This window comes from Salvelinus sp. IW2-2015, linkage group LG9 (assembly GCF_002910315.2).
Source record: "Salvelinus sp. IW2-2015 linkage group LG9, ASM291031v2, whole genome shotgun sequence".
NCBI lineage: Eukaryota > Metazoa > Chordata > Actinopteri > Salmoniformes > Salmonidae > Salvelinus > Salvelinus sp. IW2-2015.
The window spans coordinates 28,512,182-28,534,742 of NC_036849.1; the positions used below are offsets into that span (position 1 = coordinate 28,512,182).

A 22,561-nucleotide genomic window follows, 5' to 3' on the forward strand; every position below is an offset into this window, starting at 1 on the left:
GAATTGTTTAGGATAAATCTATTTGTAGTCTCCAACACTATTGCACGTTGGAAGAGTGCAACTCGTGACTGAAGACTTTCAAAACTCCTCCTTGAATGCTCAGCTTGAAGGAGGACAACAGTGGAACCATACTTGGTGACTAGGGTATGCACAGACCAACTTCATGTTTACCCCCCCATTTATGCAATAGGACCTGAGCAAAAACGGTACAACCAAGCTCCTATCTGCACCAAAGGTGTAGTAGAGTCGCTTCCAGAGTCTCAGAAACACATTGCTCTTCCAACCAAGAAGATGCTGTATTGTCATAATTGCAACAGCAGTGCTTGACAATTACCTCAACCAGCATGGATGCCCAGATCCTCGCATTGAAGAGATGACCCAGATGTTCCCATGGTTGAGGCAGACAATGACAGCAATGGACAAACCTCAGAGATGCTTTTGCTATGCGCACTTCTCACAACAAAGATAACTCAAGCGATTGAAGCAAACAATGGCCATGGATATGTAGAAAAAAGTTTAATTCCAAATGGAAATATCAGGACCCAAAACTGGTTCTGGTTTGAGAAGAACATTGTACTGCTGCTGCTTCATGTTTCTCTTCTCATCCTTCATAGCAACTCAACACAAAAAGGATATGCTTTTTCATATACATCTCTCTTTTAAATCCATAGTTTCTCATGCATGCTCAGCCTCTGTGGTTTGCTCATGTCTAACTGCCCTTCTGTCTGGCCTTGGTGGTGCTTTTTGATCTTCATTGAAATAGGCCAGGTAATCCATTCTCCTCCATTGCCAAGGTCAACCTGGCGGCCAACATCCATTAWTCTGAAGTTAAGCCTGCCTCTGTCCAGGTTTAATTTAAGCCTTCACTTAGATCTAGATTAACTCTAATTGTCCTTCTGGAAATCAGACTTTTWAAATCTAGACTAGGGCAAGTCTGAGACTATTTTAAACCATGTCTGAGAAATGCAATTTCAGATAATCCAGTTTAAAATTGGAATTTCGTCAAGGATCATGCTTAATCTGTGTCCGCAAAACAGCCCCTCAGTGTATATCTCGATGTTTTCTCTAAATAAGCTTTGTTTCTTTACTGATTTCTCTGAACTGTTTATTGTCCTTGTCTGCCATTGAACTATGATAAAGTAATTGTTTGGTGATTTTAATATACATGTTGACAAAGAGACTGACTCCAAAGTCCATGAATTTATGAACCTTTTGAGCTCTTTGGACTTTATCCAACATGTTACTAAGCCCACCCATAACTGTGTCCATACTCTGGACCTGGTTATTACCAAGGGGCTTTAGACATGCTCTATTGTTGATGTTGCTTTATCTGATCACCGCTCTGTATTTTTTTACAACCATGTTGCCCATAGCACAGGGTAGAACTGAAAGCATTATTAACACTATCTTACCTCTGAAGTTGCTACAGATTTTGAGTGTATCATGTGGTGGCATATTTCTGCATTACCAAATGAGGAGAGTTACAAACTTCACACACCAGTCAGAGTTATACTTAAACTACATCTTTAATTATAAGAGCTTTGCAATAGCCTTTTTGACTTTCAATGATGCGCTATCTCTAATGAACCATTTGAAAAGTACCAACAGAAAAGTACAAAGATCTTTTATAGCCAAGATACACCCCTCTCAACCTACAAGACGAACCACAGATCTTAGGAACAGTTCACAAAGGTTAAGATTTGTTTGAAAGATATCTATAAAACATAGCAGACAGTTACTGCTGTGTCAACAGTTTTCATTGTAAAAACCAGTGTCTGGCCCTCCTACTCCAAACTGGAACCGTCTCTCCCTGGTACGGCATAGAACAGAACCATTAGCTCATGTTCTCTGGAATGCTTTAGGTTTTATCACCCAAAGACATCGTAAATCTCCTCTGTCAGTGTTATCTCATAGAGGCCCATCCTCAGTAGAACACACTCACACAATAGTTAACAGAATATTCTATTCTGTCGAATAAAACAACCATTATAATGCAATACAAGCATTATAACATAATCTTGCAATTTTCCACGACAATCAACAATGTACTCTACCTATTCTGCCTTCCTCTTGTGATGATTTTGTTGAACTTTAATAGCAAATTAAGGGCAACCATTGATGCCATAAGGTTGAAAAAGGTCACATCTAAAAGGAGAACCCCTTGGATGAGTGAGGAAACTAATAAATTAAAGAGAAATTGGAGAAAGGCAGAGCGGAAGTGGAGAACTATGGATTTATTTTCCCTGGTTGACGCCGATGGTCAGGAAGGAGATCACAACTTAAGCCTTCTACCTGCCTTCACGATCCTATCCCCACTACCTTCTTCAAAACAGTTTTTAATTGCATATCTGAAGAAGGGGATTTCTTGACAGCTTTGCACACTCTTGGTATTCTCTCAACCAGCTTCATGAGGTAGGCACCGGGAATGCATTTAAATTAACAGGTGTGCCTTGTTAATTTGTGGAATTTCTTTCCTTAATGCATTTGAGCCAATCAGTTGTGTTGTGAGAAGGTAGGGGTGGTTACAGAAGATAGCCCTATTTGGTAAGAGACCAGTCCTATTATGGCAAGAACAGCTCAACACAAATCCATCATTACTTTAAAACATGAAGGTCAGTCAATCTGGAAAATGTCAAGAACTTTGAAAGTTTCTTCAAGTGCACTCTCAAACACCATCAAGCGCTGGAATGTCTGTCTCTTACAAACTGAATAGTGTTGTGAATAGACTTGGCCGTTTTAAATGATGTATATTATGAAATAAATAAGCATGTTCCTTTCAATTATCTTATCGATTGATGACCAACCAAGAACATTGCGCATGACTGCAACAGAAGAACCATATCTCCACTTAAAACAATCCTTGCTGCTTTGTTCTGTGCATTCTGCAGCCTCCTAACTTCACTTGATGATGCATTTCCAGACCACAGAACAGTATTTCACCTGACTCTCAATTAATGCTTGTGTTATTTGCTGAAGAATTTTTCCTGGTAAATATTTAGTTATCCTTCTGATTATGCATGCTGTTTTCTTTTTTTTTTTTTTTACATAGATTAGTTATTTGAGACGACCATGATAAGCAGTTGTCTAGCTGCACTCCCAATAGTTTGGTTTCTGTCACTTCTTCAATTTGTACTCCTCCCATACTTAATTGTATCCCATGCTGTTTTGGCCTTTTCCTAGTGGAACAGACCAACATAACTTTGGTTTTCTTGGTTTGTTTTGGAACCACACTCCCTAATATTCTCCAAATCCCTTGTAAAGCTTGCTGTACCTGTTGAACCGATTGTCTTGCTGCATAAATTGTAGTATCATCTGCAATATAGTAGCTTGAGTTTCAGCTAAGGCATCGGGAAGGTCGTTGTATATATTAAATAGAGAAGTGGCCCAAGGCAGCTGCCCTGCGGTATTCCACCGTTTACACATGAGGGAAGAAAATGAACCATTGTATAGGTGGACTGTTTCCTGTCAGTTAGATATGACTGTACCCAATCTAATGCTACCTCCTTAAAACCATAATGCATTAATGTTGTCAAAATTATTTCATGATCCACTAATCAAATGCTGCACTGAAATCTAAAAATAGTACACCCACAAACTTGCCATTATCCATAGCATTGAGCCACTGGTCAGTCATGTCACCAAATGCAGTGGTAGTGGAATGGTTTTTGCGATAAGCATGCTGATTGGCTGTAATCAGATCATTCTTTTCCATGTACTCATATATTTGTCTACTCACAATACCCTCCAATATCTTACTGAGTAGACTAATCGGTCAACTATTGGCAGGAGTAATGGTTCTTTGCAATCTTTTGGAATAGGACACAGTTTCGCATGCTTCCATACATTTGCAAACATCCCCTTTTCCAGTGACCAATTAAATATTTATCTCAGTGGAGCTGCAATCTGGGGAGCAGCACAGCGAAGCAAAACATTGTCCATAAGACCATAACCTGTAGATTTACCATCAGTAATGACTTCAATAGGTTTAACACCTCCTCACTGACACCGTTTGCAGACTTAAAGAGCAGATCTTGTTGCTCATAATATGATCATCAATCCATTGGACAATAGCTTGTTTGGAAGAATGTATGTTTACATTGTTGCTCAGTAAATTAATTTTCTTTGTAAAAAAAAATCTGCAAAATGATTGGCAATATCTACACCCCCACCATTCCTATTCCTGTCCCTTCTAAGTAGACTATATCCATGAATGTTAATTTGCCCATCATTTACAGATGCATCTAAATGTGTTTCGGTCAAAGCCAAAATATGAATATTATTTATGTTGACCAAGTTAAAAACCTCATGTATTTTGTTAGGAAGGCTACATACATTAACCTGAGCCGTATGCAGCCCTTTCCTTATCAAGTGAAGATCAATAGAGCATGTATTCATTATAGTTGAAGTTGTCATGATACACTACAACACACAAACTCACATTTGAACAATAAATTAAAATAGCCAGGGGGTTACTCCAGAGTCCCGATACAATTGCCCGTTGATATAAAGTTTATCCAACACCATGGAAACGCGTTGGTTCAGGCAACGCTTTTCTTTCATGATGGGATATAGTTTTTTTTCTCCTTTCATTGATCTCTGTGGGGAAGTGATCATTCATTCCAAAATCAGTGTTTCTGAGTTCTCTGCCCATGTTCTTCGTCATTTCCTTTTGCTTAAATTTGTCAAAACATGCAATAATAGCCCGTGGCCTATTTCCAGAGGCCTTACCTATTCTATGGACTCTGGAGAAAGTGACATTACGCACAACATCAGTGGGCAGTTTTAGTTGAGTTGACATAAAGTCTCGGACTGTGTCCTCACATCCTCTGCTGTTGTCATTCTCCGTTATCCCTGAAAACATTAGATATTAACATTTGACGAGAACCAAGAGGCATGGAGAGGCAGACTTTAGTTATTATACCCCCAGCCTCAGGAATAGCCTGCCTGAGGGGAGCCAAAACTGTGGACATATTAAAAATATCTTAAAATACCTTTTAATCATTCAGTTTGGTTTATTCTTTTGTTTTTTTATTCTCATGTTTGTCTAGTAAATAGTTTTTGTTTTAATAGTTTTTTAAAATTAGTTTTGTTCTGTGAAGCTTATTGCGCTGCATTCCAAGTCTTAAATGTGCAATCAAACAAGCGAAAGTCCGGTACAGGGACAAGGTGGAGTCGCAATTCAATGGCTCAGACACGAGATGTATGTGGCAGGGTCCACAGGAAGTCACGGACTACAAAAACAGCCACGTCACGGACACCGACTTCACGCTTCCAGACAAACTAAACACCTTCTTTGCCCGCTTTGAGGATAATACAGTGCCACCATCGCAGCTCGCTAACAAAGACTGCGGGCCCCCCGCTCTCCTTCTCAGTGGCTGACGTGAGTTAAACATTTAAACTTGTTAACCCTCGCCAGGCTGCTGGCCCAGACGGCATCCTCAGCTGCGTCCTCAGAGCATGCGCAGACCAGCTGGCTGGTGTGTTTACGGAAATATTTAATTGCTCCCTATCCCAGTCTGTTGTCCTCACATGCTTCAAGATGGCTACCATTGTTCCTGTACCCAAGAAGGCAAAGATAACTGAACTAAATGACTACCGCCACATAGCACTCACTTCTGTCATCATGAAGTGTTTTGAGAGGCTTGTCAAGGATCCTATCACCGCCACCTTACCGGTCACCCTAGACCCACTTCAGTTTGCATACCGCCCCAACAGGTCCACAGATGACGCAATCGCCATCACACTGCACACTGCCCTATCCCATCTGGACAAAAAGAATACCTCTGTAAGAATGCTGATCATTGACTACAGCTCAGCATTCAACACCATAGTACCCTCCAAGCTCATCATCAAGCTGGAGGCCCTGGGTCTCAACCCCGNTAAACTTGTTAACCCTCGCCAGGCTGCTGGCCCAGACGGCATCCTCAGCTGCGTCCTCAGAGCATGCACAGATCAGCTGGCTGGTGTGTTTACGGATATATTTAATTGCTCCCTATCCCAGTCTGTTGTCCCCACATGCTTCAAGATGGCTACCATTGTTCCTGTACCCAAGAAGGCAAAGATAACTGAACTAAATGACTACCGCCCCATAGCACTCACTTCTGTCATCATGAAGTGTTTTGAGAGGCTTGTCAAGGATCCTATCACCGCCACCTTACCGGTCACCCTAGACCCACTTCAGTTTGCATACCGCCCCAACAGGTCCACAGATGACGCAATCGCCATCACACTGCACACTGCCCTATCCCATCTGGACAAAAAGAATACCTCTGTAAGAATGCTGATCATTGACTACAGCTCAGCATTCAACACCATAGTACCCTCCAAGCTCATCATCAAGCTGGAGGCCCTGGGTCTCAACCCCGTGCTGTGCAACTGGGTCCTGTACTTTCTGACGGTCTGCCCCCAGGTGGTGAAGGTAGGGAACAACATCTCCACTTCACTGACACTCAACACTGGGGCCCCACAAAGATGTGTGCTCAGTCTTCTGCTGTACTCCCTGTTCACCCACGACTGCGTGGCCATGCACCACTCCAACTCAATCATCAAGAACGAGACGGCCTACAGGGAGGAGGTGAGGGCACTCGTGGTGTTAGGAAAACATCCTCACTCAACGTCAACAAAACAAAGGAGATAATTGTGGACTTCAGGAAACAGCCGAGGGAGCACCCCCCTATCCACATCGAAGGGACAGCAGTGGAGAAGGTAGAAGTTTTTTTTTTTAAGTTCCTGGGCGTACACATCACAGACAAACTTTAGTGGTCCACCCACATAGACAGTGTGGTGAAGAAGGTACAACAGTGCCTCTTCAACCTCAGGAGCCTGAAGTTATTTGGCTTGTCACCCAAAACCGTGACAAACTTCTACAGATGCACAATCGAGAGCATACTGTCGGGCTTTATCACAGCCTGGTACGGCAACTGCACCGCCCTCAACTGCAAGGCTCTCCAGAGGGTGGTGCGGTCTGCACAACGCATCACCGGGGGCAAACTACCTGCCCTCCAGGACACCTACACCACCCGATGTCACAGGAAGGCCATAAAGATCATCAAGGACAACAACCACGCAAGCCACTGCCTGTTCACACCGCTATCATCCAGAAGGCGAGGTCAGTACAGGTGCATCAAAGCTGGGACCGAGAGATTTAGAAACAACTTCCATCTCAAGGCCATCAGACTGCTAAACAGCCATCACTAACTCAGAGAGGCTGCTGCCTACATTGAGACCCAATCATTGGCAACTTTAATAAATGGATAACTAGTCACTTTATACAATGCACTCTAAATAACGCCACTTTAATAATGTTTACATATCCTACATTACTCATATCACATGTATATACTGTATTTTATACCGTCTACTGCACCTTGCCTATGCCGCTCGGCCATCGCTCATCCATATACTTATATGTACATATTCTCATTCACCCCTATAGATTTGTGTGTATTAGGTAGTTGTTGGGGAATTGTTAGATTACTTGTTATATATTACTGCGCTTTCGGAACTAGAAGCACAAGCATTTCGTTACACTCGCATTAACGTCTGCTAACCATGTGTATGTGACCAATAACATTTGATTTAAATAAAGCTTGATTTGATTTGTTCTATTTTAAAGGTCAAATATACCACATTTCAATCAGCAATAATGTAATGAATTCAGGGCTCATGAAATTATACCCAGGCTAAATATAAGCCTTCCAAAACCATAAGACACACTAATAGTTACATTTTATTCAAATGGTTTAACCTGCTTTTTTGCAATCTGGTTTTTAAGTCGGTCTATGAAAATGCCCTTTTTGCTACAAATCTAACCAGAACCATCCATAATGCACATTCCCTAATAATGACTAACTTCTTGTAGCAGGCATTATAGAAAATTACATCTCTCAAGCACAAGGCCATGTGCTAGTGAGTAGCCAGCTAATCTTTATATTTTAAGTTTAGCCAACTTGGGTCCATTTGCTAGCTAACAAGGAAGAACAGTTGAATTGTTATGAACACACCCTTCTGTCCGTCTCCAACTGTTTGAACAGCACGCTAGCCTGTCCGCTGTGTTCAGATGTTGAAATTCAGTGGCCCATCTTATTTCTCAGAATGAGAACAAGTTGCACATTCCTTATATAATTGTGTTTTATGCTTATTGCACATTTATAAAAGACTAGACAGCTAGTATATGTCTTTAGCTAAAATGCTGCTAGCACTATGTAGTACCGCAATGCGGTGTGCGACAAACTGAGTATTCATTTTCTAGAATCATTGTTCATTGATACTCCTGTTTTAATAGTGTCTGCTCTGTGCGCACTTTGAGGAGTTGAGACATTAAAAGGGTATCTAACTTTTTGAACTTCTCCTCTATTACAGTGAGACAATATTTTAATGTGTTTTGGTGTCCATATGCTCCCCTGTTGGACAAACCTAAAATGCAAATAGTGTGTTGAAACTGCTCGTCAGAGAGGAAGAAGTGATCTCTCATCTTTGTTGTTTTGCTTGGTGTGGAGGGGGGAGGGGCTTTGTGTGTGTAAATGGGCAGGAGGAGTGAARGAGACGAGACCAAAAAGCCATGAGAACTAATGGACATAAATGCTCATAAAATAAAACTGGATTCTTGTGATACAGGCATTTTGAAATATCACTCTAAATCACAAATTATATCGCCCAGCCCTAACCTGAATTACAGAGATGTATAAACCTATAATGTGWAAAACGTAAGCAATATGAGAGCATGTTAAACAGCCCTGCGTTGTACCAGTGTCACTAACATAGGCAATCAATAAGTCATGTGAGCAGCAGCAGCAGGTGTGGTGATTGTGTTACTGGGAGGGAAAGATCATTAAAGGAAAAGGAGCCACCTGTTGCACTACACCTTAGGTCACTCCCCAGTGCATTGCTTTCACTGAATGAGCCTGATATTCACAACAACAAAAGYCTGTGTGTGTATAGCAAGCTAACAGCAGAGTAGTTAGTTAGCTAACTCTTAGTGCCCTCCCTGGTTACACTCTATCCTTAACCTGTTCCAGTCTAAGCCCTGTCTGAGGAAAGGGGTTCTACTAAGCTATATGGAATTGTTTTAAGGTCATACCAAGACCCCTTAAAATGTGTGTGTATGTGTGTGTAATCTATTTAATAAGTGTTGATTTGGCCTTACTGCTATTAGCCCATACAAACGCATTGAATAACAGATTCACTACATGGAACAACAGATGAAAAAAATCTGAAGGAAGTTTGTTCTGAACTGTATGGCCTGTATCTGAGAGATATCAGGAATGTATTAATTTTATACATGTTAAATACATTTTTGTCACTAAACAGTCTCCATAATATATATACTTCCATAAAAAATGTTCAGCTGGTACTAGGGGACCTTCAGACGAGTCTTGTGAGGCCTGTGGGCGTCCTAGAGCAAAATAACTGATATGTTCGTGAGAGTCTCACCTTTCCACAGAGGAATTAGTGTGTAGCCCAAACTGTTTGGASRCTACAGACAGAAGTTGGCAGATCGGCTGTAMCGACTTCAGATGAGTCCCAAGATGCTTGTGGGGGTCGTAGAGCAAATCGTGTTCGTGAGAGTCTCACCTTTCCATAAAGGGGTCATAATAGGCCAAACCGTTTGAACGCTACAGACAATTTTGTGAGAATACCGCTTTTCGGGATGTCTCATGGTCTGACAAACACCGCTCTGTCTCTGTCACCTTCCACCACAGATATCTCCAGTTTAACTGACAGATTTGTAAGGAATGTTTTTTTTTGTTTTTTTTCCTGGTAATTAGATGTTCGTTGGGGGCTCGGACATCGACTCTCAGTATTATATATATATTAACCAGAAACCGTTATGAGCTGGCATAAACAGGCCCTGGAGCAGTCATTAAGGGATACAGGGGCTCATTGAGTGTATTTCACTGAGCTCATTAAAGCCACAGCTCTGCCCAGCATAATTCTCTGTCAGAGCTGTATCCTGGCTATGTCTTGTTAGCGGGAAGTTGTGTACCCATTTTTGTTTGGGCTGGCAGCTAGGTGCTATGGCTCAAAAAGCTCATTATTTTCACGTACATGCTGTTTGTGCCTGTGGGACACACACACACACACACACACACACACTTGTAGCACTCATAAGGGTGTGTTTAGGCTTGTCACACGGTGTTGTAAATAATGTTCTGTTCCCACAGTAACAGTACAGAGCCATATCTAAACTCATAGCACTAGCCAGACACACACACACACACACACACACACACACACACACACACACACACAGCTCATATCCTGTTTCCCTCCCACCAAATTATTTATCAGCCTGCCATGTCCCTCCCCTTGTTTCTCTCACAAGCAGCTTGTTCCTTTCAATGTTTTGCCATTACCTCAGACTGTATAGTAGCCTACTGGGAGAGAGACTTAGTTGATGAACTTGACAACAAACACTCAAACGTTGATTTTTGTTAGTATGTTAATGCATTGCTAATGACCAGGTTGAAGTAGAACATTTTCAGTAGGCCCTTATGAGACATGAATAAATGACAACAAACACTCACATTCATAGACACGACAATTGGTGGAAGACTTCTCATGAGAATGTTTAGATGTTAATGTTAGTATAACAGAAGTGCTTTTGATGTTGCAGACCTTTCTGGCTCCTATGAACCAAGTGTTCCCTGCTGAGGAAGACGTCAACAAACATATGGAGGATAACTGTAAGTTCATACTCGCAACTTACACGGAACCCAAACCGGCTGCACGTGTGCTCCATCGTGCATACATTTATTTTGTCCCCCCAAACCAAACGCGATCACGACACGCAGGTTAAAATATCAAAACAAATTACATTAATCTGGGGACAGGTCGAAAAGCATTAAACATTTATGGCAATTTAGCTAGCTAGCTTTCACTTTCTAGCTAATTTGTCATATTTAGCTAGTTTGCTGTTGCTAGCTCATTTGTCCTGGGATATAAACTTTGAGATGTTATTTTACCTGAAATGCACAAGATCCTCTACGCCGACAATTAATCCACACAAAACGGTCAACCGAATAGTTTCTAGTCATCTCTCCTCCTCCTAGGCTTTTTCTTCTCTTGACTTTATATTGCGATTGGCAACTTTCAGAAATTAGGTTCATTATCGCCACTGACCCCATTCGTCTTTGTCACCCACATGGGTATAACCAATGAGGASATGGCACGTGGGTACCTGCTTCTATAAACCAATGAGAAGATGGGAGAGGCAGGACTTGCAGCGCGATCTTCGTCACAAATAGAAGTGACTTCTGTTTTAGCTCTTGGCAACGCAGACGCTCGTTGGCGCGCGTGAGCAGTGTGGGTGCAATAATTGAATTAAATAGGTTTCTAAATKTATTTTGTAGTCAGCCTGTTAGCCTAGTGGTTAAGGCCATTGGGTCGGTAACTCAAAGGTTGCTGGTTCAAATCCCTGAGCTGACTAGGTGAAAAATCGGCCAATGTGCCGTTGATCAAGGYACTTAACCGTAATTGCTCCTGTAAGTCGCTCTGGATAAGAGCGTCAGTTAAAATGTAAACAACTTTCCTTTATCCTCAAGTTGATATGGACTTAATGTTTGTGTATGTAACTTAATGCGCAGACGTTTTTAAAGGATGCTTCCTCACGAGCGACTTTTGTTTTTCTTTCTTTCAGGTTCTCTTATGTACCTGAATGAAGGCACGCTCTTAAACAACGTCCGAGTGCGGTATAGTAAAGACAAGATCTATGTAAGACATTCCAAATCAATGGTACATTAATCCTAGGCCTTGAAGATAGACCAGTCTCTTCCTGTGAGAGTCATCTGGTGGTCATAGGCCTAGTTTCTCATCAAGTTGTGAAAATGTTGGTGGTTCTCAACTAGAGGAACTAGGACCCCTGGGATACTTGGCCTATCCACAAGGGGTACTTGAGAAGACTCAGGAGACCATAGATTGGTAAAATTCACGAGGGGGTWCTCCCGGCAGAGCAACATGTACTTGGTGGTACAGTAASTGAAAAAGGTGAAGAACCACTGCTCTATCTAATGTGATGATTTTTTTTGTAACAACACAGACATACGTGGCCAACATCTTGATTGCGGTGAACCCTTACTATGACATCCCCAAACTGTACGTTCCAGAGACCATCAAGTCTTATCGTGGCCGGTCCCTGGSCACTCTACCACCTCACGTCTACGCAATCGGTGAGAGCACATATCTCTTATTACAACAATGGCTGCTATACTGCCTGGTTTCTGGACATAAATATAGTCTATTTAAAGCAATGGCTATATTTGAGTTACATTTCAATTAAGGCTAGGTGTTTTCAAAGCATCATATCCGTTACATGATTGATGATGTGGTTTTTCAGCGGACAAGGCCTACCGGGACATGAGAGTCCTGAAGATGAGCCAGTCTATCATAGTGTCTGGAGAATCTGGGGCCGGGAAGACAGAAAACACAAAGTTTGTCCTCAGGTTTGGGCTAAAGGACCACTATGATTGTGTTAGTTATTACAGACAACAATACTAATCTTAAAGGTAGACTCAACAAGATGACATTGCATGCACAAAGTAAACACTGGGGCAATTTCCACAACAACTTAGAGCGCTTAAGCTCGAGGCTAAACTTCGCCGATGTTTTGGTCCTGTATAGGGCTGTGACGGTAATGAAACTTTGTCAGCCGGTAACTGTCATGCAAATGACTGCCGGGCTCACGGTAATTGACAGCTAATGAACATAAACACGTTAAGCATCTCCAGGCCTCCACTCATACAAGCAGCAGACGCCCGCCTTTGGAACATCTACATTTTAAAAATAGACTAATAAATCAATTTTACACACACTTTCACAATAAATCCATTAACTTGTTCATTAGCTGACAATATATGCTTATAAATCCATTAACTTGTTCATTAGCTGACAATATATGCTTAAATCTATTATCTAGTTCATTTAGCAGACAAGGTATGCTTATAAATCCTGTGGCATTTATTTTATATTATGATTTTGTAGTAAGAAGAATATAATTGATCTCAGCTGAATGAAATAGAATGGATATTTTTCCTATTCCCGAGCGAGTGAATAGTCCTTTCTATTTCATAAAGGACCTATTTGAAATAGGTCCTTTATGCCACGTTAGTTGTGAATTATACAAACCTTGGGCTGCATGAATCAACTATATATTTATGATTTGAAAAAGTTGCAAAAAAGCCTGTGCTTTGTTCCTGGCCTCAGGCTTAATACGCTGTTCTCTCAAGTGATCATATTCTCACCCATCAAACTATTCTCAATTTAATCTTATTAGTAAAGACATTACATTTTATTTAGAATGTCCCGTTATCAAATGGGCAGGAACAGTGGCAGGGGGAAAAATACATGTCGTCCATATGCACTTGAATAGTGAATGGAGGCTGTGCCTTCCCGGTTCCTTTTTCAATCATGCCGTGTATACTACTCTGGTTTTACAGTGGAGTAATGTGCTTAATATTAGCAGCTAAGAAATGCATATAGTAGCAGTAGAAAGCTGGGACCATCCTCTTTTTAGTGGCAACCATCAAAATTCTACTTTGACAAGGGATTTCATATAGAAATGTCTGGGCTTATAAGAACCCTTATTTCACTCTACGCATCAACCACTGTTTGAGCAGCAGCCAGCCTCTCACTGTGCAACAGGTGATATTCTACCCAAACGCTGCATGCCATGGGCTCTCCAACCCTGTTCCTGAAGCTACCCAGTGCTTAATTTGGGAAACCAAGTGAAATCTATTTGAGAACATCGATAGTAACATGTTTTCACAACAAAACAAATTTCATTAAACTGTTGACAGTCCCTCACTGCACGCTGGAGAAAGGAATGAAGGAGAGAGAGGAGGAGATGGAAACGCACGGTGGTGAGACATTCTGTAGCTAAATGTAATGTCAGCCTATTAATTATGGAAATTCCTTATTACTAGACTATCCAAATTCAAATACAAATTCACTGTAATTGTAGGCTAACTAGCCTACTCTGTAAGCCGCCCTGCACAATCAATGTACCAACAGCATCGCATAGGCCTACGTTCTCCCAGACTAATGGATAGAAAGTTTGGAGCTTAGCATACGGTAACCAGTCCTTCCAGTATGCATAATATTACAGTCCATACTCAAAGGCGATTACTTGAGTTTGTTTTGTGCTACAAAACATTCGGAAAGTATTCAGACCCCTTGCCTTTTTCCACATTTTGTTACGTTACAGCCTTATTCTAAAATGTATTGAATTATATTTTTTCCCTCATCAATCTACACACAATACCTCATAATGACAAAGAAAAAACGTTTTTTAGGAATGTTTGCAAATCTATTACAAATAAAAAACAGAAGACCCTTTGCTATGAGACTCAAAATTAAGTTCAAGTGCATCATGTTTCCATTGATCATCCTTGAGATGTTTCGACAACTTGATTGGATTCCACCTGTGGTAAATTCAGTTGATTRGAGATGATTTGGAAAGGGGCACACCTGTCTATATAAAGTCCCACAGTTGACAGTACATGTCAGAGCAAAAACAAAGCAATGAGGTCGAAGGAATTGTCCGTGGAGCTCTGAGACAGGATTGTGTCGAGGCACAGATCTGGGGAAGGGTACCAAAGCATTTCTGCAGCATTGAAGATCCCCAAGAACCCAGTGGCCTCCATCATCCTAGAGCTGGCCACCCGGCCAAACTGAGCAATCGGGGGAGAAGTGCCTTGGACAGGGAGGTGACCAAGGACACGATGGTCACTGTCAGAGCTCCAGAGTTCCTCTATGGACCATCTCTGCAGCAGTCCACCAATCAGGCCTTTATGGTAGAGTGGCCAGACGGAAGCCACTCCTCAATAAAAGGCACATGACAGTCCGGTTGGAGTTTGCCAAAAGGCATGAGAAACAAGATTATGTGGTCTGATGAAACCAAGATTGAACTATTTGGCCTTAATGCCAAGCGTCACGTCTGGAGGACACCTGGCACCATCACTACGGTGAAGCATGGTGGTGGCAGCATCATGCTGTGGGGATGTTTTTCAGAGGCAGGGACTGGGAGGCTAGTCAGGATCGAGGGGRAAAATGAACAGAGCAAAGTACAGAGATGTCCTTGATGAAAACCTGCTCCAGAGCTCTCAGGACCTCCGACTAGGGAGAAGGTTCACCTTCCAACAGGACAATGACCCTAAGCACACAGCCAATACAAGACAGGAGTGGCTTCGGGACAAGTCTCTGAATGTCCTTGAGTGGCCCAGCCGGTGCTCGGACTTGAACCCGATCAAACATCTCTGGAGAGACCTGAAAATAGCCGTGCAGCGACGCTCTCCATCCAACCTGACAGAGCTTGAGAGGATCTGCAGAGAAGAATGGGAGATAAAACCCAAATACAGGTGTGCCAAGAAGACTCCACGTTGTAATCGCTGCCAAAGGTGTACTGAGTAAAGGRTCTAAATACTTTTTTTATTTTTAATACATTTGCAAAAGTTTCAAAAAATCTGTTTTTGCTTTGTCATTTGTGTGTAGATTGATGGGGGGGAGACTATATCAATTTTTGGAATAGGGCTGCAATGTAACAAAATTTGGTAAAAGTCAAGGGGTCTGAATACTTCTCGAATGCCCTGTATAGGCATTGTATAGGCTAGACCAAATGTACTAAAGACATCTTAAATATGTTTTTCTACATTGCGCAATATGCGGTAGTCTATTAGGCTATGTATTGTATAAAGGCACAATCATTATTTTAATTCTGGTTTTTCTTTCGGGCTTGGGCTATAGGCGTATGCATAAGCTCTAATATGGGTCTGGGTGTTCTACATGCGGCAACTTAAATGTTTAGAATTAATAATCACCTTAGAGAAAGCTGTCCATTTTGTTGTTTGGAATTGAAATAAGATCCACAACAACCATTTTTTCCACTGTTCTAATTCTGAGTAAAACACTCAACGGACATTATGAAAGCTTAACCAAGTTTAATTCTTCCCAGAGGGTCAATASAGCTGCATTCAGACAAAAACATTTTCACACAAGCACTGATATTTAACCGTTCCTCATAGGCTGAGTCCCCTCCTACCCATCTGTACAAACATTGTTCTTTACTGCTAGGCAGGACACTAGTGATACGGGCCATAAACTTTTATTTATTCCCAAAAGGTGACCTGACCTCAAACCCCCCCTTCATCACTAATCCATGGCTCTCTCCCCTTATCAATGCCTGACCTGACCTCAACCCCCCTCCACCACTAATCCAAGGCTCTCTCCCCTTATCAATGCCTGCCACATGTAATCGCTTCCCTGCACTCAACACATTCCAAGCTTAATTGCACCCACTATATACCTTCCTCCTATAACCCTTAACTTCTAGTGTAAACCCTTCTAGTGTAGCACTCCATCAGTGACATGAATAAGTATATTTCATATTCTCCGAACCCAAAACCACTCAGTTTCAACCTGTTGTTGCACTTCTTTCTTCAAGTTGATTGATCACAGTGAGGTCAAACAATGTAGCCTAACAGTGAATTTCAAAAGATTAATACTGTTTTGATGATAATTGTTTGATGTGATTTTCCATTATATTTGCATTGATGTCAGAGTGATTAGAGACAATGGGGCACTGATTACCGACCTGACGGTTGTTAGCGAGTTGGGTAATACCAACGTATCAGAGCCATTCATGTAGCCTACAGCGCACATAGGAGTAGATTACCGGGACTCAACGGTCAGGTGGAATTTGACTGCGGTCATGAATCGTGACATCCAGGGTGGGGGCAATATGGTCGCCGTAACAGCCCTAGTCCTGTAGCTACCACTTTGAAACACCATGAAGAGCACATACACATAATACATTGTGTAACTGTGTGGGTGAAGCGTTACAGTTCTTTGCCATGTCATCTACTTGATTCTACCTTTAACCAAACTTAGCATGTTGTGTATAATGACATTGGTTGTCAATGAGTAAGCCATGGTTTCTGTAGTATACCTCATGTCCAAACATTAACTTCATATACTGTAGGATTGTTGTTAGTCTTCATCTGACATTCATCCCATAGATATTTAACAACGTCATACGGCACCGGGCAAGATATTGATGAGAGGATTGTTGAAGGTAGGATTTAACATATAACTTCCTAATCATACTTACTCTTCTAAAGTTGAAGAGATCCCAAATACTTATTTTGTGCTTGTGAATTTCAGCAAACCCCCTGCTTGAGGCCTTTGGAAACGCCAAGACAGTCCGGAATAACAACAGCAGTCGTTTTGGGAAATTTGTGGAAATCCACTTCAATGAAAAGGTTAGCCATCATTTTCTGTGGAATTCTTTTTTCGTCATAAGGAATTGCAGCGTGTTGGCCAATTTCATTGTTGCTTCATCGGCCCACATTTTGTGTGTGTATGCATCCGGCGTGTGTGTGTGTGTGTGTGTGTGTGTCTGTAACAGAATAATGTGGTAGGTGGCTTCGTGTCCCACTACCTGCTGGAAAAGTCAAGGATCTGCATGCAGAGTAAAGAGGAGAGGAACTACCACATCTTCTACAGGCTGTGTGCCGGAGCCTCTGAAGACATCAGACAGAAGCTGCACCTTGACTCCCCTGACAGCTTCAGGGTCAGTCTCTCACACACACACACACACACACACACACACACAGAGCACGACCAGTGTATCACTGAAGAGTGTAACCAGAGAGCGTCAAGTCTTTGCATACCAAGTTGAGAGAATGGATGGATGAGTCCTTTTGAAAGAAAGCTGCAAATAGCCCTGTTCCCCATGCCTCACTGGGTTCTTTGAGAGAGGGAGGTCATCTGTTCCTCTCCCTGCCTAATGGTCGTCTGTTCCTCTCCCTGCCTAATGAAGCAGCACAGATCCCGCTGCCAAATTCTTCCACCGTGAAGCAAATTGTGTCGATGGAAAAACTTAATTGAATCGTCAGTCGTGTCATTGGTGGAAATCTTCCAGTGTCTTTTCTTTTTTAGTTGGACATTTTCCACTAAAAAGCATGAGTTGGCACACACCCAGAGACAATTATTTAGTGTAGAGGTGCTGACTAATGGCGAATAAATTGTATGCTATAAAAATAACTAGTTGCTATATATATATACACTCTATATTACAAGCTCCCAGTAATTTATTGGGTAAACCACCAAAGTTTCGGCATCACTGTGTCTTCATTTTTCCTCTTGACATAATCTTGCTGCCAAATAATGTAAAAGTAGTCCTAGACAACAGGCTTTCCACCCTAGTTCACAACTGACCCAAATACAGGCCTATGTCTGGTCAGTAGTGTTACGCTATTCTCCACATGACCACTAGATGTCATGTGTGCTGTATCTAATGAACTAAAGTCTGTTACTTGTGTTTGAAGGTGGAGAGAGTCTGCAGCTACTTAGTATTTGTTAGGCATTTCTCTGTTCCAGCTGTGCCCCCAGTGTAACTAAGCGTATTTTAGTGAATATGGGATTTGTGATGTAATAGAACTGTGATTGGTGTTCTARAACTAACACACTAAAGGTGTTAGGGGATTACCTCAATTATTTGGTTAATTTCACCTGCGCTCTAAACAACGCTATAACAATGCTTCAACAACTATAGTTGTTGTTTTGGGTATTTTTCACAGTATGATTATATCAAGTCTCCACGGAGACAGTCACATCAACAGAGGCAATTAATTCCAATGCAATTAAAACCAAGCCAACCGTGAAGCCACGTTTACATAATAGATAGTTCATTGAACATGACAAAAAGCAATGCCACTGTTCTTGAATTTATTGTTACTCTACCAAATGTATTAATTGCTAAATTAAACAAATCATTTATTAGCATCAATACTGGAGTTGAGAGAGTAGAGATACTGGCTGAGGATAGGTATACACGACCAACCTGCTATAAAAAAGCACTTATCCCTAATGCTACCTCATTCACTTTGCACATAAACCACTTTAGGTCTCTTGTTCCAAGTTGTCGTCAGTCTCATTCAAGTTATATATTCTGCCGACGTCTATATCTCTCAATTTTATAAACATATCCAACATAGTTTAGCTTATACGGTGTGTCTACACTTAGGTTATTTCTTGAATGCTAATTGTTTGTGTGTGTTCTCCTTTGTCTTTGTAGTATTTGAATCGAGGATGCACAMGATACTTTGCCAGCAAGGACACAGACAAACAGATCATGCAGAATCGCAAGAGTCCTGAGGTACTGTACCTTTCAGCCTATTCTGTTTTACCTCTCTGACCAGTCAGGGCCTTCACAGCTGGTACTGCTTGATAGTGCCACAAATGGCTTTGAATTGAATGTGAATATGAACTTTAAGGACTGAGTAGTCATTTATTTAGTCGTATAAATATATAGACTTTTTGGGACAGGTTTTCATGCCAAACTGTATCAAGGTTTTCTCTTCAGAAATAAACAACTTGCGTTGCAAACGTTATTGTACTGTACGCTCACTGAACATTGATATGAGAGAAAGCTCTTGAGCTTAAATTATTATTGCACGTATGGAAATTGGGGGGGGGAAATCCAAATCAAATGAGAATTTGTTGTTTCAGAATTAGTTGAGTTCTGTGTTTTTTGATTAAATTATGTAAGATGTGAAAATAATTATAATTTYCCCCATGCAGGTAATGTGATTAATTGTGTTGTTTAACTCTCATAAGAATAACGCACCATTTTTGTCCCTCGGGTGTTTTACCAATACATTAATTTCACTGTGTAAAGTAGGAACATCTATCATTGTTTGCTTATTAAACATTTATTGTGCACAAAAAAGGAAAATAAATAGAATCATTGGCACATTTGAAAGTCTGGCCAATCTCTTGTAGGCTATGTGTGAATTGTTATATTCCTATGTAGGCCTGTTTGATTTGGTCTATGTTTTTACCATTTTGACAATTAACCAAGTGTACCTTTTCACAGCTTCTATTCAGTGTGTTGAGAGAGMAATGATCTCATGACACTTGGCGTGTTACTAATCAAGGTTATTGTGCGTCTCTTTGCCCTGCCTCGGGTCAATGTAATGCAGGATAATAAGGTGATGACGCTTTCTGTAGGAGACGCTCCGTGTATTATTCACCATGTAAACCCTGAGGAGAGACTCAGCTTCACATGCATGGGATTGTAGTGCAAGCAGGACCTTATGCAGAGCATGTTTCTTTATCAATGTGCATGGATGGGGCTTTGCCATTTATTCTTTGTTGTCTAGTTTCTATCTGGCTCAGAATGTCACAGTGTGGTGTATTCTCARTCTAAATAGATATTGTTACAGATACATACTTATGACTGGTCAGTGGATAAAAAAAATAAAAATTAAGCCAATTTCTCCATGGCGCTGAGAGAAATTGTTTGTTTTATAGCCAATGTCCTGCCATTCTAGACATTTTGCCATGAAGCTGAGAGAAAATTTTGCAGTTTTAAAGATCATTTCCTGCAATTCTAAGCATTTTGCCATGGCTAATGCTGTGTTCTTTGCTCAAACATTATTACAAAATCAATACTATACATACATTTATTTTTTACATGTTCAATTCTCCCGACTATCTCGCTTTTATTTTGGTGATTGCTAGTTCTGAAAGATTATATTATAAAAATAAATATATATATAGTTACATTATCTTTTCTACATAGTTTATCTGATTTTAGTCTTAAGTTTACACTGTAGGTGTTTTTCCATCCCAAATATATATTTTTGGTGACTATTTGGGATTTCAATAGCAGAAAAATCCCTGCCGTAGTAGTATTGAACAACGAAACACTGTGACATTCGCTTTGGTGTGCCTCTGTTTCTGCTTCCAAGTCCTCCAGCCCTCCTTCAAACCTGAAATCACAAATCCACTGTACTTTTCTATACCTCTGCTTATATCTATCAGTGGTGGATTTCTAATTTCTGATACTGGGATAGTGAGAGGGAGCATTTGATATGTCAGTGTGAAACAGGTAACGCAGAGATGCGGTCTTAAGGGCAGATTTTCAGAAGGCGGCCGAAAGTTCTGGTGCAAAGGTGTCCATATTTATTCACAGTGTTCAATAGTGCTAGCGGCGATGAATATTTACAAAACAGGTAGACAATAGACTTATTTCTCAAAACAAAATAACAAACTGCATGCGGCAGGTGGCCTAGTGGTTAGAGCGTTGGACTAGTAACCTAAAGGTTGCAAGATCGAATCACCGAGCTGACAGTTAACCCACTGTTCCTAGACCGTCATTGAAAATATGAATTTGTTCTTAACTGACTTGCCTAGTTAAATAAAGGTWAAAAAAAATACAAATAATAATATGCACTAAGCTTAAAACAGGCTTACCCTGTAGCTTGGGGGGTGTACCTGGCTCAAGGAGCCTAACCACTTGAATTCTAAAACAGAACTTAATTACTCTCCAAAACAAGCCCACGGTACACTTCCTGGAACATACCAATATGTAGGGCAATAGAACACCAACACCTGGCTAATACAAATGTAACTGGCTTCCTTGTAATTACCTCATTACATACATTCTGTCTAAAACAGACGTGACCACTTCCATGTAGACTTTAAATTTGGCACACGTTAAATAGCATTAATAGTGAATGGAACCGGCGAATGGCGGCAACCCAGTGACATATAACATTGTGCGTAGATGCGCGTGCTCCTGACGCACAACCCAAATGACACAGACGGGACACATGGCACTCCGACACAACGTGGGAAGTATGAACAAAGGAAAACATTAACAGAATGAACTTAACAGAGTTTCTAGCTTGTGGGTGTTAACGATGGTTCTCTGCACAGAAACAGCGTTTCACTCTTTGAGTAGGCTATAGACCGGTAAATTGCCGCATTGATGTGTGCAACAGTTTATATTAAACTACTTTAATACAAACATTTTCCTTCTGAACTGGGCATAAACTACACTGAGGGACAAAACATTAGGAACACCTGCAAGTTTCCATGACAGACTGAACAGGTGAATCCAAGTGAAGGCTATGATCCCTTATTGATGTCACCTGTTAAATCCACTTCAAATCAGTGTAGATGAAAGGGAGGCGACAGGTTAAAGAAGGATTTTTAAGCCTTCAGACAATCTAGACATGGATTGTGTATGTGTGCCATTCAGAGGTTGAATGGGCAAGACAAAACATTTAAGTGCCTTTGAACGGGTTATGGTAGTAGGGGACAGACRCACCGGTTTAAGTGTGTCAATAACCGCAACGCTGCTGGGTTTTTCACGCTGAACATTTTCTCGTATCAAGAATGTTCCACCACCTAACTTGAAACAACTGTGGGAAGCATTGGAGTTGACATGGGCCAGCATCCCTGTGGAATGCTTTTGTCACCTTGTAGAGTCCATCCCGGGTGCAAGCAGGACCTTATGCAGAGCATGTTTCTTTATCAATGTGCATGGATGGGGCTTTGCCATTTATTCTTTGTTGTCTAGTTTCTATCTGGCTCAGAATGTCACAGTGTGGTGTATTCTCATCTAAATAGATATTGTTACAGATACATACTTATGACTGGTCAGTGGATAAAAAAAAATAAAAATTAAGCCAATTTCTCCATGGCGCTGAGAGAAATTGTTTCAGTTTATAGCCAATGTCCTGCATTCTAGACATTTTGCCATGAAGCTGAGAGAAAA

At 41.1% G+C, this 22,561-nt stretch overlaps 1 protein-coding gene across 1 annotated transcript in view; it reads left to right on the forward strand.

Annotated features, from left to right (window-relative positions):
* Positions 1 to 22,561, forward strand: part of LOC111968897 (unconventional myosin-VI-like) — a 130,972-nt gene that overhangs the window by 38,621 nt on the left and 69,790 nt on the right. Inside the window, exons 3-10 of the mRNA XM_070445249.1 lie at positions 10,616 to 10,685; positions 11,639 to 11,712; positions 12,038 to 12,167; positions 12,335 to 12,440; positions 17,010 to 17,065; positions 17,155 to 17,252; positions 17,399 to 17,563; positions 19,070 to 19,150. Coding sequence (XP_070301350.1) covers positions 10,616 to 10,685; positions 11,639 to 11,712; positions 12,038 to 12,167; positions 12,335 to 12,440; positions 17,010 to 17,065; positions 17,155 to 17,252; positions 17,399 to 17,563; positions 19,070 to 19,150 — 780 coding nt within the window. The remainder of the gene's footprint in view (positions 1 to 10,615; positions 10,686 to 11,638; positions 11,713 to 12,037; positions 12,168 to 12,334; positions 12,441 to 17,009; positions 17,066 to 17,154; positions 17,253 to 17,398; positions 17,564 to 19,069; positions 19,151 to 22,561) is intronic.